The sequence below is a fragment of the Chionomys nivalis genome, chromosome 7, assembly GCF_950005125.1.
Source record: "Chionomys nivalis chromosome 7, mChiNiv1.1, whole genome shotgun sequence".
Classification (NCBI taxonomy): domain Eukaryota; kingdom Metazoa; phylum Chordata; class Mammalia; order Rodentia; family Cricetidae; genus Chionomys; species Chionomys nivalis.
In genome coordinates this window covers 74,995,731-75,012,940 of record NC_080092.1, presented here as the reverse complement: position 1 = coordinate 75,012,940, position 17,210 = coordinate 74,995,731, and the positions used below count along the sequence as shown (strand labels likewise).

Genomic DNA, 17,210 nt, shown 5'->3' with positions numbered 1-17,210 from the left:
AGGAGACCAGAACACCTGTTCCACACCACGATTCTGTGAGGCTGAGTTGACACAGAGATGTGTGTGTGTGTGTGTGTGTGTGTGCGCGCGCGCGCGCGCGCGCGCGCGTGCACGCGCGCGCATGCGTAGACTCAGCCATAAGCAGCCAGCTTAGGAAGAGGAGGGACAGGAAAAGGCTTCAGGGAGGAGGGGACACGTTCAGGGAGGAGGGGACACGTCCATGCAGTCTGGTTAAAGTCTGCCCAAGGGACAGGAAGGGAATACCAAGCAGTGGGAAGGGCTTGGATGGATGCCAGGAGATTAAGAAGCCATACTAAACTAGGCAAGAACAGAGGGAGGGCCAGAGCCTGGGGGCATATGGGAGTGGGGGTGGGGTTCTAGACAAAATGGCCAGAGGAAGGGCCAGAAAGAAAGTCACCAACTGGGTGTGAGCTGGGAACTCAAGGGCAATGGGAGTCACTGAGATTTTTAAAAGGGGGCCATTCTGGAGAGATGGCTCAGTGGTTAAGAGCATTGGCTGTTCTTGCAAAGGACCTGGGTTCAGTTCCCAGCACCCACGTGCTGGCATTACTCCAGGTCCAGGGCATCTGACCCCCTCTTCTGATCTCCATGGCACCAGGCATGCATGTCATTCATAAATACACATGCAGACAATCACTCATACACACAAATTTAAAATCAAAATTCAAGGGAGGGCCCATGGAGCTAAATTGGTGGTTTAGAAAACATGCCGAGGGGCTGAGGAGATGGCTCAGTAATTAAAAGAACTGGCTGCTTTTCCTGAATCCTGAGTTCAATTCCCAGCACTCACAAGGCAGGCAGCTCACCATCATCTGTAACTCCAGTTCCAGAGTATCGGATGTCCAATTCCCTCTTCTGGCCTCTGGGAGGCACTGCATTCAGGTGGTGCACAGACAAATGTGCAGGAAAACCATACGATCACAGAAAATAATAAAATAAAAAAGAAACAATTGCAGAATAATAATCAAATAAATAATATTGTTTTTCTTTTTTTTTCTTTTTGGTTTTTTGAGACAGGGTTTCTCTGGGTAGCCCTGGCTGTTCTGAAACTCACTTTGTAGACCAGGCTGGCCTCGAACTCACTGAGATCCACCTGCCTCTGCCTCCTGAGTGCTGGGATTACAGGCGTGCACCACCACCACCGGGCCAAATATATAATATTAAAAAAAGAGACGCACACAAAATAAAGCCCATTGTGGTCACCGGGAAACAACTAGGGGACACTGTGTGAGGACAGTGTCTACCCCAGATTCATTGCTCACTCTGAGAATGGAAGAAGTTGGCACTCTGTTCCCAGCTGCTCTGACACACCTCCTCCCCCTCCCTGCCCCTCCCTCTTCTACTCCAGCCCCTGTCTCTGTCACTCAAAGGGCTGGCTAGGCTGGGCAGCTATGGCAGCAGCACTAACTTGGATTCCTCTCCTTGTAGGCAAGTTGGGGATCTTCTTCGGGGGAGGGAGAGAATGAGGGGTAGAAATTAGAGGTTATAAGGTAGAAGAGTAGGGGATCCTCAGAAGAGGGGTTTGGGGTGGGTGAAGTAGGACCTAGAGGGTTTTGGGGGGGGTGGGTAATGATAAGCCGCTCAAGGGTCCAGGGCTGGGAGCTGGTCTCTGGATAACAGGAAATTGTGAGGGCAGAGGTGTGCTAGAGCCCCGAATGAGCATGAGAGGGCAAGGGAAGAGGGTCGTGGGCCCTTTAATGAGCTGACTGGGCCGTTACTTCAGGCAGACCAGGCTAAATTTGGCATTAAGAGGGAAGGCGGAGGCAGCCTAGGCAAGTCCATTTTGCTGGGCTCCTATTGGCCCACATTGCAGGCCCTGCTCTGTGTTCTCTGGGAGTTGGGGGGTCTTAGAATGGCTACCCTTCTTCGGAGGGTGTTCTTTATACCCAGCCTCTCAGACATTCAGCATGGGCTTCTTTCCCAAGTAACCTGAGCACACACAGATTACCCCTTTCTCAGCCAAACTTAGTCCCCTCCCACTGTGGATTTAACCATGAAGTAGAAAGATGCCTGGGGTCCCTTCCATAAATCCAAAGCCAACAAAAGTCTGGGGCTTGTCATCCTCTAACCTATGAAGCAAAGCAGGGCCTGCAGCCCACCACTTGGAGGCAGCCAGGAACCCTCAGCTCTCGGCACATTGGGAGCACTGTGGGGAAGGGTGCTCACCCCCTACCCGTGACTGAAGCTGTGTGTTTGGGGCTTATGGGGTCCCCACAGGTCTTCTGGCAGGGTTGAGGGACACCAATGCCCAGCAGACAACCTTACACCCACTCGTGGGTCGTGTTTTTGTGCATCCCTTGGAACATGCCACCTTCCTGCGCCTTCCAGAACACATTGGTGAGAGAGGGATCAGATGGGCTGGAGTGTGCCAATCCAGATCTCCTGTCCTGTCTCCAGTTTCCAATCCCCTCCTGTTTCTCCCATCAGAGATGCCACCTACTGTCCGACTCACCTACCAGGCCCACCTCCAGGGACATCCAGACCTGCCCCGGTGGCTGCGCTACACACAGCGCAGTCCCTATAACCCTGGCTTCCTCTATGGTACTCCCACTCCAGAAGATCGTGGACGCCAGGTCATCGAGGTGCCAGCACAGAGACATCCTGGGGGTGGCCACTGGGGCCTCCTAGGGCTGGCCCTGCCAGTCGGGCTGGGTGCTTATGCATGCTTATTTGCATATAATTTGCATAGGCTCCATTTGTGCCAGCTTCCCCTTAGTCCCGCTCCTCAGCCCTCCTTTCATTCCCCCAGGTCACAGCCTACAACCGGGACAGCTTTGACACCACTAGACAGCGACTGCTGCTGCTGATCGAGGACCCCGAAGGTACCTCCGTTCCTATCCCGTTTCTCTACTGGTGCCAGTCTTGAAGAGAAAGAGTGTTGGGAAGCAGTGGGGAGCAAGGCATCCCAGAGAGGGTACATCAGGGTCGACGTGGCGTTGATAGCTCGAGGGAAGGAGTTCAGGATTGAGGTCTGTCCTCAGCTGTGTTAACTAACTGAGCTGCCTGTCACGGGCTGCAGTGTTGGGGGAAGGGAATGGAAGGCCTGTGTTGTATATAGGCTGTTGGGGCAGAGGTGGCATGGGGAATGTGGGAAAGCTTGAAGAAGGTTTAGAAAACACCCGTGGAACTGAGCACAAGGTGGGGTGCAATTGAGTTGCCGACTTGGCCTCTTCAGGTCCCCGGTTGCCGTACCAAGCCGAGTTCCTGGTGCGCAGCCATGATGTGGAAGAGGTTCTGCCCTCCACACCTGCCAGCCGCTTCCTCACCGCCTTGGGGGGACTCTGGGAGCCAGGGGAGCTCCAGTTGCTCAACATCACTTCGGCCTTGGACCGTGGAGGTCGTGTCCCTCTTCCCATTGAGGGCCGGAAGGAAGGGTAAGGGAACAATCCAGCAAGGCTTCCTGGTTGACTAGGGAGGGAGTGGGCAAAAAATACCCATCTCCCTGATTTCCGAATGATCACTGTGGCATACCTCGGTAGTGGCCATCTCTTCTCTTTGCTTCACACTAGTGCCCATTCCCTTCACACCATCTCCTCCTTGGGCTCACACCCCCATTACCCTGAACTCTGAACTTACTGGCACCCCATGAGATCCATCTGTTAAAAGTCATTTCTGAGGTACATAAAGAGTGGGGTGCTCTGACTTGGTCTCAGGTCTTGGAGGCTGTGACCTCTCCCACCAGGCCCTGAGGTGTCTCCCATGGGACACCCTATTCCACGCCTGTCCTTGCCTACTGCCAGAACACCTTGGCCTCTCCCTGGCGGAGTGGTGCTCTATGCTGTCAATGGCTTCTTTTCTCAGGGTATACATCAAAGTGGGCTCTACCACGCCCTTCTCCACCTGCCTGAAGATGGTGGCATCACCTGACAGCTATGCTCGTTGTGCCCAGGGACAGCCTCCATTATTGTCCTGCTATGACACCTTGGCACCCCACTTCCGTGTTGACTGGTGCAATGTATCTCTGGTGAGGAGGGATCCTTGTTCTAGCGTTTGGGTTTAAGGTATAAGCCTCATCAAGTCCTGTGTATTTATGATTTCTCTAGACCAGCTTTTTTTCTCTGATAGGGTCGGTTTGGATCTCAACCTCAGTCTGTGGTCTCTGTCATAGACACACACACACACACACACAAACACACGCATGCACTCACGCACGCATGCATGCACAGTTCTGTTTCTTGCCACAAGAGGGCGACAAAGCTTACAGTCCACATCTAGACTCTCCAGCTCTGAATCCCAGATCTACTCAGCTGGACAGACAACTAAAACTCCCAAGAGTTCCTAAGTCCAAACTCCAGCGAGGGCATCCATGTGACAGCTCTGTCTGCTTCCAGAGGAAGTACCACCAAACAAGGCTGCCTGCAATAAGGGGTTCATTGCGGCTCTTGGTGATGTTTCAAGGGACCCTGGCTGGAAATTGTTGGTATACTCTGCTCCTGGAAACCAGCCCCAAGGGGACTCCAGCAGAGCTGAGTAGTAGCTCTGGTCATTGGCAGCCTACTGAAGGTTGTGTGCTGGGCACTAGATCCCCAGCGTGTTTCACCACCGTGATTCAGGGCAGGAGTAAGCACACAATCATCACTCTAAATTCAACGAGGAAACCATGTTGAGGCAATTTACCCCAGTGACGCACTAGCCTGACTCAGAGTTCAGACTCAGGCAGTCCAAACATAGCACCTGCACTAACCATTGCACCTCCCTGCTTCTCCTAGAAGTAGCTTCCCTGACCCCTCATCCAGTGTTCTTCCTGTAGTCACATGGGCTAGGGGAGGCAGGCAGGAAGAAGGTCTGTGGTTACATGGGGTTGATAGGTTGGTAGTTGCCACACCTCCTGTGGGGCAGTGTCTCTGCGTCTACTGAGCTACCCCTGGGTCAGCTCTGGCCTCTGCTACACAGGTGGACAAGTCAGTGCCGGAGCCCCTGGATGAAGTGCCTACTCCAGGTGAGGGGATCCTGGAACACGACCCGCTCTTCTGTCCACCCACTGAGGCCACAGGCCGAGACTTCCTGGCAGATGCCTTGGTCACCCTCTTGGTGCCCTTGCTGGTGGCTCTACTGCTCACCCTGCTGCTGGCTTACGTCATGTGCTGTCGGCGTGAAGGACGGTGAGTGTGCCGGCCAGGGACGGCAACGGGCTGGTACATCTAAGGGACCACTCTGGGACTGGGGGAGCCATACTTCTCAGGGAATGGGATGCTCAACTATAAGAGGAAGGTGGGGCCCCTTTTCTAGGTAGAGGGGGATCCATTGCTGTCTGGCTTGGAACTAGGAGGGATTCTGAATATACGCACATGGGATTCCTACATGGGAGCTCTTGGGACACCATGGAGCAAAGCCAGACTGTTACTGAACCCCCCTCAACCTCCATTTTTTTCACAGGCTGAAGAGGGACATGGCCACCTCTGAGTGAGTAGAAGCAAAGCTGGGGGGCTGGATAGGGGAGGCCCCCCTTTATTGTTGTACTGAACTCTTCACTCTATGAGCAGCAGTGACCCCTGAGCCTTGGCCCTAACTGGCTGGAGGCTAAGTCCATGCCCTCCTGACCTCGTCCTCATGTGTTCTGATCATAGAAGAGGCTATTGTGCCATAGGGGAAGGGGACCTGCCACTGTACACAGGAAAGGACTTGGGAAGTGACCAAAGGCTCCCAGTGTGTATTCCTCTTCCTCTCTCCTCCTCCTTGGCTCCCTTTCTCCTTCCTGTCCCTTTCATTCTTCTCTTTCTCTCTTCCCTATTCTCTGTCTCCCTCTTCCTCCCCAATCTCCCTCTTCCTCACCATCTTCCTCCCTCTTCCTCTCTCTCCCTTCTTCCCTCCTTCCCCACTGTGAACCAGACACCTGGCTGGCCTCTGATTCTCCTGCAGGTTAAGAGGAGGTGGCTTGCCGTTAACAGATACTTTACCATATCTTTCCAAGCCCATCTTGCTCTGCCTCAGATTCTTCCTGTCCATCGCCTCCTCCCCCACTCTGTGCCCCTCAGCCCCTGCCTAATTTTCCTACCCTCTGAACCCCAAAGATTCCAGAAGACAGTTGTGAAATAAGTTGGGCTTTTATTTCCACTTTACTGAGCTTGTGGCAAGCCTGGCGACCCGCCCAACCTGCCTTATTAGTGGCGGCGGCCTTTGGCCACCCTACGAACTCCCTTGAAAAGCCGATTATGGCTCTTTCTGGAGCCTAGTAGTGACTGACGTGGTCCAGACTTGCGCTGCCCAGGCTTCTGCTTCCGCCCCCTCCGCTGGCGTCTCTTGGCCTTGCTCTTGGACTTGAAGGCTTGCTTCTTACCCAGGCGGAAAGAACCTGAGGTACCCTTGCCAGTCACCTTCTTGAGCATGCCTTTCTGCACTAGATTCTGGAGTGCACGCTTGAAGCGCCAGCTGTTGCGGTTCATATTGTAGCCTGTGGTGGTCACAGCTTTCTTCAAGGCAGCAAGGGACACACGGCTGCGCACCCCTTTGTCAGACACAGCCCTCAGAATCACCTTCGACATGCTGGGTTTCCGCAGGGTTTGAGGGCTGGTGTGGGGCTCAGCCTCACTCTTGCTTGGGTCCCCTGATGTGCTGGCATCCTGGTCTACAGCCACCGCAGCATTTGGGTCTGCAGATGGTGACGCCAGCGACGTGTCTCTCTGCATCTCTTCCGGAGGTGGCTGAAGGGCACTGGATGCTAGGACCTCCAGGGTGGCGGCTGGAAGTATCCACTGGATTACTCTCAGTCGTGGGTGAGCTGTGTTCTGACTTCTGCTTCCCTCAGAGGCTCCTCTGTAGGGGTCTGGGCCACACCTTCTGGATGGCCAGAGGGAGGACCGAGGATGATCACCCACGGTTGGCCTCAGCAGACTTGTGCTGTGGGCTCAGGGACTGGTGAAATTATTTCTGCGGTGACCTCAGGGGGCCATTGTGAGGTGGGCAGAATCCTGTGGGGGTCATAGTAGCCCCATTGTCTCTTCTTAGGAGGATCAAAGGCATCAGATAGTGGGGACATCTGATGTGCCAGATACCCTCCAGAGGAGGGCTCTGGCTGGATGAGTTCACACAGGGAATGCCCATGTATATATGGCGTATATGCGCATTTCTGAACTTGTTCCAGGACACTTGGAATCCTCATGTTTGTTCATTAATTTAGCGGTGCTGCGCATGGAATTCACGGTTTCACACACACTAGGCAAGTGTCTAACCACTGAATTATATCCCCAACCCAACTCAGTTTTAAATCCACCCTTTAACTGCCAACAGTCTCTACTTTGTGTCTCTAGGTGGGAAAAATGCTAACATTTTATATTTATTGAGACAGGGCCAACTTTGGGGAGGCAGGTTGAGATAGGGTTTCTCTGTGTTGCCCTGGTTGTCCTGGAATTCACTCTATAGACCAGCCTGGTTTTGAACTCACAGTGGTCCACCTGCCTCTGCCTCCCGAGTGCTGTGACTAAAGGTGTGTGCCACCACTGATAGCAGAAACAGGGTCAAATTATATAGTCCTTGATGGGTAGGAATTCACTCTGTGTGCCTGGCTGGCCTCAAAGTTACGGTGATCCACCTGCCTCTGCTTCTGGAGTGCTGTGTGTGCCACCACGCCTGGATACATTTTTTTTTTTTTATTGATGTAGAATGCCGGTGCCACCATGCACAGTTTACATGGTGCTGGGATTAAACCCAGGGCTTCGTGTGTGCTAGGCAACCATTTACCAACTGAACTCTTCCAGTACATTTTAAACATAAGAATTATAGCCGGGCGGTGGTGGCACACACCTTTAATCCCAGCACTTGGGAGGCAGAGGCAGGCGGATCTCTGTGAGTTCAAGACCAGCCTGGTCTACAAGAGCTAGTTCCAGGACAAGCTCCAAAACCACAGAGAAACCCTGTCTCGAAAAAACAAAACAAAAAAAGAATTATAATTATACTTTTTAAAATATTTATTTATTTATTATGTATACAACATTCTGCCTCCATGTATGCCCGCATGCCAGGGGAGGCCGCCAGATCTTATTACAGATGGTTGTGAGCCACCAATTGGGAATTGACCTCTGGAAGAGTAGCCAGTGCTCTTAACCACTGATCCCCTCTAATTATACTTTTTAAGGGTGAATATAGTTCTCAGAGTAAAATGCAGTTCCTTGGCTTATGTAAATTAATCTTCCATACGAAACTGTTAAAATGCTTTCTTAGACTGGGCCCGGTGGCCCATGCCTGTAATCCCAGCACTGTAGAGGTGGAGGCAGGAGGATCTCCCATCTCCTTCCATTGGAGGCCATCCTGGGTTCTATGGAAGACTGTCTCAAAACCAAAAAGAAAAAACAAAAGATTTGGGTTTTGTTTTTGTTTCTTGAGACTGGATCTCTCTGGCTGTCCTGGAACTCGCTATGTTGACCAGGCTAGCTTTGAACTCACACAGGGTTCCCCCTGCCTCTGCCTCCTGGTGTTGGGATGAAAGATGTGTGCCACCATGGCCTGGCTGGGTTTTCTGCCTTATCTGTCTTCACTTTATAGATCTCTTCTGCTGAGATCAATAATTCTGACATACAGCCGGGCAGTGGTGGCGCACGCCTTTAATCCCAGCACTCGGGAGGCAGAGGCAGGTGGATCTCTGGGAGTTCGAGGCCAGCCTGGTCTACAAGAGCTAGTTGCAGGACAGGTACCAAAGCTACAGAGAAACCCTGTCTCGAAAAACTAAAAAAAAAAAAAAAAAAAAAAATTCTGACATACATTTTGCAAGGAGGATTTGGATAACTTTTTCGTAGCCTGTGCCAGATTTGGTCAGTTGCGTCGTTGGCATTGTGGCTTTCCTCTTGTGACCAGCGTTGTCATCACTGGCCTTCCTGGTTCAGGTGGTAGCACTGATGTCAGAGAGGCCAGCTTCCCTCTTTACTGTAACCAATACTTTCGCCCTGTGTTCCGGCAGCCTTTGCTGGCCTGAGTTTTGGGTTGACTTAGTTCTACTAGATAATTATGACAATGTCTGCTGCTTTTTAAGTGGGCCACCAGTAGTGACCCTGCTGCCTAGCTGTCCCCTGTATCAGATCTAACTGGTCACGGCGTTCTCCACACCCCAGTGGCATCGCCCTGTGTGACTGTGTGCTGGGGGCAGAATGTCTGTTGGTGTTGTATAACCACATGTGTCTGTGGGCGTGTGTTTGTATGTAGCGGTGTTGCCTGCTCTCCCGTCTGCCTGAGTAATTACACGAAGCCCCTTGGGATGGGTCCACTGGGTTTGCTGTCTGCTCTTTTGTTCTTCTTGGGGAGATTTTCCCACCCATGCGTTACCGGAGCCATGAGACCCAGATGTGGGGCTGGCGGTGGGAGGGGCCTTTCCTGGCCTGGGTGACACATCTACCTCCCTGGCCCCTCTTTCACACACTTCTTGCTCTCATCCCACCACGGGCTCTCCTCCCCAAGGGATGGAAAGTTGTGTTTCTGACAACTCTGTTTGTCAGATTCCACATTTAGGAGCTTAAATAACTCTGCCTGGCCTTAGACTGCGACCTCACTTCTTTTGCTGGCCAGTGGGCCCTCGGCTCCACTCCAAGGGGAGTGCCTGATTCTCAGGGTTCCTAACTGCAGCTGCTGTCCACTGACTGGGACTTGGACTCCTGGCAGGGACCCTTCCCCTACCTTATTAGTAACTGAATGACAAGGGAAGAGGCATTATTCCGCCTGCCTGGAGCCTCGGTTTCCCTAAGAAAATCCAATTCTATTTTTTTATTTTTATTTTATTTTATTATTATTATTTTTTTTTCTTTGGTTTTTTCGAGACAGGGTTTCTCTGTGGTTTTGGAGCCTGTCCTGGAACTAGCTCTTGTAGACCAGGCTGGTCTTGAACTCACAGAGATCCGCCTGCCTCTGCCTCCCAAATGCTGGGATTAAAGGCGTGCACCACCACCGCCCGGCCAATTCTATTTTTTTAAAACTGTTTTTGTGATGGCTTCATTGTGCAGCCCAAGCTGGCCTCAAACTCACAATCCTCCTGTCTCAGCCGCAGCCCTAGTGGAAAACTTCATTGTCTACCAAGCAAAGTCTCTGCTCTGACTTGGCGATCAGGAATTTAGGAAAATGTTGCCAGACTAAGCCAACAAATGAGGTGGATTCGTGTAAAGGAGGCTTGAGAATGACTCCCCCTAGAGGCCAGGCAGCCTCCCGCTGGGCTGGCTACAGTAAAATAAAGCTTCCTATATTAATACCACAGAGGGGTTTAGCAATTTGCTACAAAGCAGTAAACAGTAGAAGCCCCAGTGAAAGAAACCAAAGCAAGTCCTGACGCTTCGCTTGCGTGCCAGCCTGCTGCTTAGACTCACTGTGGCTTGCTCCTGGACCACAACAGTCTAGGAGGATACTTATTATTATCTCCATTGTACAGCTGGAGGAAGTGGAGGCACGAAGGGGTTAAAGCCAAGAACACAGAGCTTTATATCCAGGCTGTCTGCACCCAGACCCTTGTCTCAATCACTGGGCACAAGCACGCACCATGAATTCCCCATTCCCCCCTGCACTTACATCATGTGTTTGAGTCTCCCAGCAACTGCAGGGTGCAGGGTGGCTCTGAGGTAGTCCCAGGCTAGACCCTAGAGGCCAGTTTCAAGAGCTGATGATCTTCTGCTTGTGCCTCCAGCATCCAGATGGTTCACCATTGCACCATCCACGGGAATACAGAGGAGCTTCGGCAGATGGCAGCCAGCCGTGAGGTGCCCCGGCCTCTTTCCACCTTGCCTATGTTCAATGTACGCACGGGAGAGCGGTTCCCTCCTCGAGTGGACAGCGCACAAGTGCCCCTCATCCTGGACCAGCACTGAGAGCCCTCTTAGGTGGGTCTGGCTGGGCAGTGCCATCCTCTAACCAAGAAATAAGGGAGCCTCTGTCTCAAGGCACGGGCACGTAGTGAGATATGGGGGGTGGGGGGATCACACTGACTTGCCCATCCCCATGAGCAGGGTACTCAGCAGAACTGGCATTGTGCCCCACAACTGCCAAGCACGCAGGACCAGAGGGTCAGGATAAGGAAGGCAGGAGTTTGGTGCCCTCAACCTTCTCCTCTGTCCTCCTTGTGCCCTTTTAGTTCCAGTTCCAGCTGCACCACTCAGAGCTGCTGACCTGTGACCGTATCCACCCGATTCCAGCTCCTCGCCTTCTTGGACCTCCCGCTCCAGACAAGCAGAGGGATAGGGTAGAGAAGGGTGAGGGTGCTTGGGGTCAGCCCCCAAGAATAAATACCCGCGGCTCTGTTCATCTATTGCTTCTGGTGCCACGCTCTCAGTAGTTGTCACTGCGCTGTGTCCCCTTCTTCTGAGAATCCCCAGAGGCTTCCAACCTGCCCTTTGGACCCTTTCAGTTTTGCTATTCTTAAATTCAGTGGATCTCATCATGTGATTGGACTGGAAAGCCCCACTTTCTAGATCAGGATGCTAAAGTCTGTGGAGAGTAAGTGACTTGCCCAGTGTTACAGAGCAAGCCCTGTCTGCCCATATACTGCCTTCTCTGGAGTTGAGGAGTTTGAGAAATAAGAGATCTAGGTCTTTACCTAGAGATCTAGTTGACACCTGCCACTGTTCCTGGCAGGACCTTTGGTGTGAACACTGTCTTTGGGGACACCTGCCACAGTTCCTGGCAGGACCTTTGGTATCCACACTGTGTTTGGGAACACCTGCCACAGTTCCCTCAGGACTTTGGTGTCCACACTGTGTTTTGGGACACCTGCCACGGTTCCCTGCAGGATCTTTGGTGTCCACACTGTGTTTGGGGACACCTGCCACAGTTCCCTGCAGGACTTCGGTGTGAATGTTGTGTTTGGGGACACCTGCCACAGTTCCCTGCAGGACCTTCAGTGATTACGCTGTGTTTGGGAAGAAGCTGATCTCAGTATATGGAGCTATTGGGAGGTGTTACTGACTGACCATCGTAGGGCCCAGAGTTCTGCCATTCTAGAATGTTCCCTGAGCTGAGTGTTGCCAGCGGGGCTTCTCCCTCACGAGTTCTGGGGTGTTTAGCTGGCTGCAGAGGCCTGGGATGGTTTTCTCAGGTCGCTACAACTGGAGTGGGTCAGCCCTGCTGCGCTCTCTGCCATCTGCATTGTGACAGGGGCTCTTATGTGACCACTGTAGTGGGAGGAGAGGCTGAGACTAAGCCTGGAAGGGGGCCTGGTAGAGAATGACAGCAAAGGAACAAGGACAGGTGGCCCAGCCTATCTCAGCTCTAAGAGAACACCTGCAGGTGTCTGACACCCAACTTCCAGCCTCTCAGCTCCCTCCACTTCATTCTTTCTTTTGACAGGATCGCTCTGCATAGCCTTAACTGTCCTGGGACCTTGTAGACCAGGCTGGCCTCAAACTCGCCAGTATTTTCAGAACTTCCTTCACTGGTAGTCATTTGGTCTCTGCTCTAACACATATCCTCAGAGAGACCCTCCCTGTCCCCTCTGCTCCCATGGCCTCTAGAGTCCCTTCATAACCCCCTTAGCTCTCTGACAGGAGATGCTGTCTGGGCTCATGGATGATAGGTGTTCTTCTGGGCAGGGGAGATGGCTCAGCTGTTAAAGGCTAGGCTCACAACCAAAACATCGTGTTTCTTCCAGTACTAGGTCCAGGATTCTGTCCACCCTCTAATAGCTCCCTACACCCCACCCCACCCCTACCCCGTTAGGCCTAGCATAGGCCCCGCACAAAGATGCCAGGCAAGGCTGTTTGGAAGGAATACCCGAGGGACACTGTTGTCTGTGTGTTTGATCAGAGTTTATTTATTTACTTATTTATTTATACGTGTATGGGTGTTTTATCTGCATGTATGTCCTTCAGAATCCAAAAGAGGTATCAGATTTCCTGGGATTGGAGTTACATATTGTTGGAAGATGCCATGAGGGGTGCCTGGAACCAAACCCTGGTCCTCTAGAAGAGCAGTCACTGCTCTTAACTGCTGAGTCATCTCTCCAGTCCCTGTTCCAAGTTCCTTTCTTTTTTTAACAGCAGTAATGAGAAGGGGAGGGGGGAGTGGAGAACAGTATTCAAACCATAACTGACGTGAACAGTCAGCTGCGATAACTCATTAACTTCAGATCAGCTTGCTCAGAGCTCTTAAGGAGGTTGCATTTCTTCTTTGGGCAAAAGGCTAAGTCTCTACCACTATCTTCTGCACCTCCACTGCATTCTGGGCACCCCAAACCCATCGACTGCCTAGTTAAGGAACCGAGTTTTTAAACATTGACAGAGGTTGGTGATGTGTGTGTGTGTGTGTGTGTGCCCGCGCCCATCCTAGCGCAGTATATGTATCCGTGAATAAAGGCTGGAAGGATAATCTCTAATCGAATGTTTCCTTGCGGAACAAACAGATGCCTCTGGTTTCTCACTGGCTGTTTCCTTCTTTCCTGGGGGCCCTTCAGCTGATGGAGAGGCAGGGCTCCAGCTCAGATGGCATCTCAGTGTAGTGGCCCTATGGCTTAGATTGGCTTCCCCTGGGTCCCTGTGCCTTTAAGGTGGGGATCTTCTGGCACTCCCCTCTACCTCTGTCTGGCCTTCCTGGGCTGGCCAAGGGTGGGAGAGTGAGACCGTCAGCTCCTTCCTCCCTCCCTCGGCTTCCTGGCCTTGCCTTGGGGTCTTGGCAGCCTCAGTTCCCAGCTCAGTTCCAAAGAGCACACAGGAGCCTGCCTGGCTGCCTTCCTGAAAGGAAGTGGCCCAGACAAGTAGCCGGGAGGATGGCGTGACTACAGAAGACACCGAGCCCTGCCTGGACACACACAAGTGAACGCCCGGCTGCCCAACAGCATAGCAGGAGGACATAGACACACTCAGTACCCACTCTGCTCCCTGGGCACTAGCCTCCTCTCCTGGAAGAGTAAGAGTCTATACTGTACTCTGGACCACTTCCTGCAGTCTCTGACAAAGGGCTGCAGCTGTCTCTAGCCCCTCCCCCTTCTGTGACTTCACCCTACACTCAGCTCCACCCCCTCTGCTAGTCCCTGTTGATGGCCCTGATTCTGTGACCCGATGAGTAGCCTCCACCTTCACTCTAAATCCAGACTGCACACAGGGCGGGCGTTTCCTCACCACGTTGTCCAGACCCTGGAATACACGGCACCGCCTACACCAGGCCTCAGCCCCTAAGGCAACGCCTCCCCAGACAGGGTTTAAGCGTGGCTCTGGCACACCATAGCTGCATCAGTGTGAGGTTGCTCAGAAGGGAAGTCATCCCTACTTCAGGGCTGATGTGAGAACCCACGAGGACAGGCATGGTGGTACTTCCTAGGAGCAGGTCGCTATCACACGCAGCCTCTCCAGTCAGAGTGTGTGGGTCTCTCCGGCCTGTCAGATCTGAACTGCTTTCACCAATGCCTCAGGAAATTTTGTTGTTGTTGTTTTCTATTCAGAAATAGAGGTGAATGATGAAGTTTACACCCCTTGGTGCCATGTTGCTGCTGGTCAGCATGCGGACACCGGGAACACGGCTAGTTCAAACTGAGATGCGTATGGCTTTAATGGGTTTTGGGGTTGTATCAGGTTAAATAAGATATGAAACTAGTTTCACCTGTTTTTGTTTTTTGTTTTTGACATGGTGTCTCATGTCACCCAGGCTTTGAACTAGATATACTGCCCAGAGGTAGATGACTTTGAGCTTCTGATCCTGTCTCCACCTCTCGTGTGATACTAGGGTTTGAACTCAGAGGGCGTTGCGAACGCTAGGAATCTCCCTGCCAGGTGAGGTACAGCTCCAGTTCATCTCTCTTCCTTCTTAAACATGGATGCTGGAAGATGGAAAAATATATGAGAGGCCCACAATCTAATTTTTCTTATGATTTATTTAACTTTTATTTTTTTTTATGTGCATTGGTATGAAGGTGTCAGATCCCCTGCAACTGGATCTTCAGACAGTTGTGAGCTGACATGTGGGTGCTGGGACTTGAACCCGGGTCTAACTTTTAACATTATACACACTCACACGCGCGCGCGCACACACACACACACACATACTTGGTGTGTGTGGGGTACGGAATCCACAGCATGTGTGTGGAAGTTGGGAGAAAACTTGTGAGAATCAGTTCTCTCTTTCCATCATAATGGTCCTGAGGATCCAACTCGGCTTGTTAGGCTTTGCAGCAAGTCCCTTCACTTGCTGAGCCGCCTAACTTGCCCCACATTCTGTTTTTATGGGGGCAAAGATTGTTTCCTGGTTTTTCTTTGCTCTTGCTGCTCACTGTCTGCTGGAAGCCCACAGCCCTCAAGATGGAAGTTTGCTGCATAGCAGCCACTTGAGAATGTAGCCTCTGAGGTAGCTTCGGTCCCTCCCCCACCTCGCATCTTCCTCTTCTCTGACTTCCATCTTCAGTTGCCCTCCTTTCTGAGTCCTCCTATCATCTTAGGCAGGGAGAATCACACGCGGTCCAGCTCCCTTGGGTACCAACTCACTTTCCTCCCTGCCTGACTTTGCACAGTCTCTGCTAAGAGTTGTAATCTCCATGTGCACAAGGATCAATCACCCTCCCCAAAAGACTATCCTCTTCCCAGGTCCCCACCTCCTCCATGCAAATTTGCCAGCTCAGTTTGGAGCAGACACTCAAGGAGGGCACGCAGCATCTTGCCAGCTCTGAGAAGTCTAACTGGCACTGGGACTTTGGGATACAGGTCTCCTTCCATACCCAGACCTTCCTGAGTTTTCCCAAATGTCTCCCTGCTCACCCCTAATTCATCACCCTTCACCATTAAACTTTCAAGACACGTATGTCCTACCTCCTACAACAAGTAGGGGGCTCCTGAGGGCATAGATGCCTTTGGTTCCAGGTAAGTGGGCACAGAAAGAGATGCATTCTCCCCCACTCAGCCCCCCACTGCACGGGAGCACTCAGAGGCTTGCCTTTACTCCTTTATGTCATCGCCCCGGCCTCCCTGGGGTTGTAGGGGTGCCTCATTCTCCCGCTTGCACTTGGATGCTCACACCTATTCCACACACTCCTCTCATCCTCCCTCACGCTGAGACCCCCAAGCTCCAGCTAGCAGCCCTTAGTCATTCCCTTCCGTTCCTGTTTGCAGCTCTGTCTGTACAAGTCTTGGAAACAGCTAGAAACAGGATTAAGAGGCTGAAGCAAGGAAGACAAACCCACCATTTTTAGGTTACAGCAAATCCTCCCAGGAGACAGCCAGGCTCAGGTCCCTCCCCAAAGAGACCAGGATTCCAAGACAGCAGCAAAAGTGAAAACTCAAAACGAAGCCTTTTTTCCGCCTAGATTTTTCCACTTGGATTTGTCGAAAATATCAGCCCCCAGAGGCTCATCATCCCCATAAAAACAAAGGTGGATGTGGTGGAGCCGAGCTGGGAGCAGGTCCTGTGTCACCACACAGGGGACAGTGAGGGGCTCGGGAACAGGGTCTGGCATCTGTATTTAAGGCAGCTATGATGTCACGGAAAGGAGGGCTTGGGTTGGGCGCGTGATACAAAGATCTCTTTGTCCCCCTGCCCTCCTGTTCTGTGCACACATTGAAACGGCAAATCAGCCCACACCACGTGACAGCCACAGTGGGGGGCCGCATACAAGGTCTGACACAAAGTGATTTGCTCATGTACGTACACGCATATGTACGTATGTACATACACACATGTGCATGTAGACTCACATGTAGATTTGCACATGCATGGTGAGAGGCATGAGTTACTCCTTTGTCTAGAGTTCCGCTGCCATCAGCCCATGTGTAGTTATTAAAAGTAGTAAAAGTAAGAATTGAATTCCTTCATCACACGAGCCACACTTTAACTGTTCAGCTGCCTGTCAGGTCAGGAAGCTGCCATTTGCTCCCCTACCTGGCTAGCTTGTTCTTGCTTTCACACTCACCCACACTGAAAAGTACCCATCTCTGTACTCACACCTATGGGAGAATCTCTATCTCATGGCCTTGTCTCTCCCTGGTACTTCTGGAGACTGTGCTCAGCCCTGCACAGCCTCACCTGGCCTCTGCATTGGGAAGAATATGGTACACTGAGACCACAGGGGCATGATGATAATGTCTGGGTAAAGGTCTGGCAACGTGGGACCTCAGAGGGCTGAGGTCAGCCTGCGCTTGGTAGAGAAGAGGGGGAGAGGAAATATTTGAATGTGACCTTGGGGGATGAGTGGAGGAGAAGGAACATTATGGATATTATGCTAAGAATAGGAAGGGAAATAAAATGAGAAGTGGGTATATATGTAGAAATTGCAGTCATCTCTTTTGACTGATATGACAGACGTGGGCCAT

General features: G+C 52.0%; 2 protein-coding genes across 2 annotated transcripts; one reads left to right on the top strand and one right to left on the bottom strand.

Annotated features, from left to right (window-relative positions):
- The first annotated feature begins 1,392 nt into the window (after positions 1–1,392).
- On the top strand, positions 1,393–11,645 carry Sgca (sarcoglycan alpha). Its single transcript, XM_057775316.1, has 10 exons — positions 1,393–1,449; positions 2,239–2,358; positions 2,449–2,603; positions 2,771–2,843; positions 3,197–3,395; positions 3,823–3,985; positions 4,915–5,123; positions 5,398–5,424; positions 10,616–10,808; positions 11,060–11,645. The coding sequence occupies exons 1-9, from the start codon at positions 1,413–1,415 to the stop codon at positions 10,794–10,796; spliced, it is 1,164 nt and encodes a 387-aa protein (XP_057631299.1). The 5' UTR covers positions 1,393–1,412; the 3' UTR covers positions 10,797–10,808; positions 11,060–11,645.
- On the bottom strand, positions 6,123–6,647 carry LOC130878599 (spermatid-specific linker histone H1-like protein). Its single transcript, XM_057776635.1, has one exon. The coding sequence runs from the start codon at positions 6,645–6,647 to the stop codon at positions 6,123–6,125; it is 525 nt and encodes a 174-aa protein (XP_057632618.1).
- Positions 11,646–17,210: the final 5,565 nt, after the last annotated feature.

Bases quoted from the DNA above. Each gene is read 5' to 3' on its own strand.
- Sgca (XM_057775316.1), top strand. From the start codon at position 1,413: ATGGCAGCAGCACTAACTTGGATTCCTCTCCTTGTAG. The intron at 3,986-4,914 runs GTGAGGAGGGAT...TCTGCTACACAG, and splicing joins ACTGGTGCAATGTATCTCTG to GTGGACAAGTCAGTGCCGGA. The intron at 5,425-10,615 runs GTGAGTAGAAGC...TTGTGCCTCCAG, and splicing joins AGGGACATGGCCACCTCTGA to CATCCAGATGGTTCACCATT.
- LOC130878599 (XM_057776635.1), bottom strand. From the start codon at position 6,647: ATGCAGAGAGACACGTCGCTGGCGTCACCATCTGCAGACCCAAATGCT.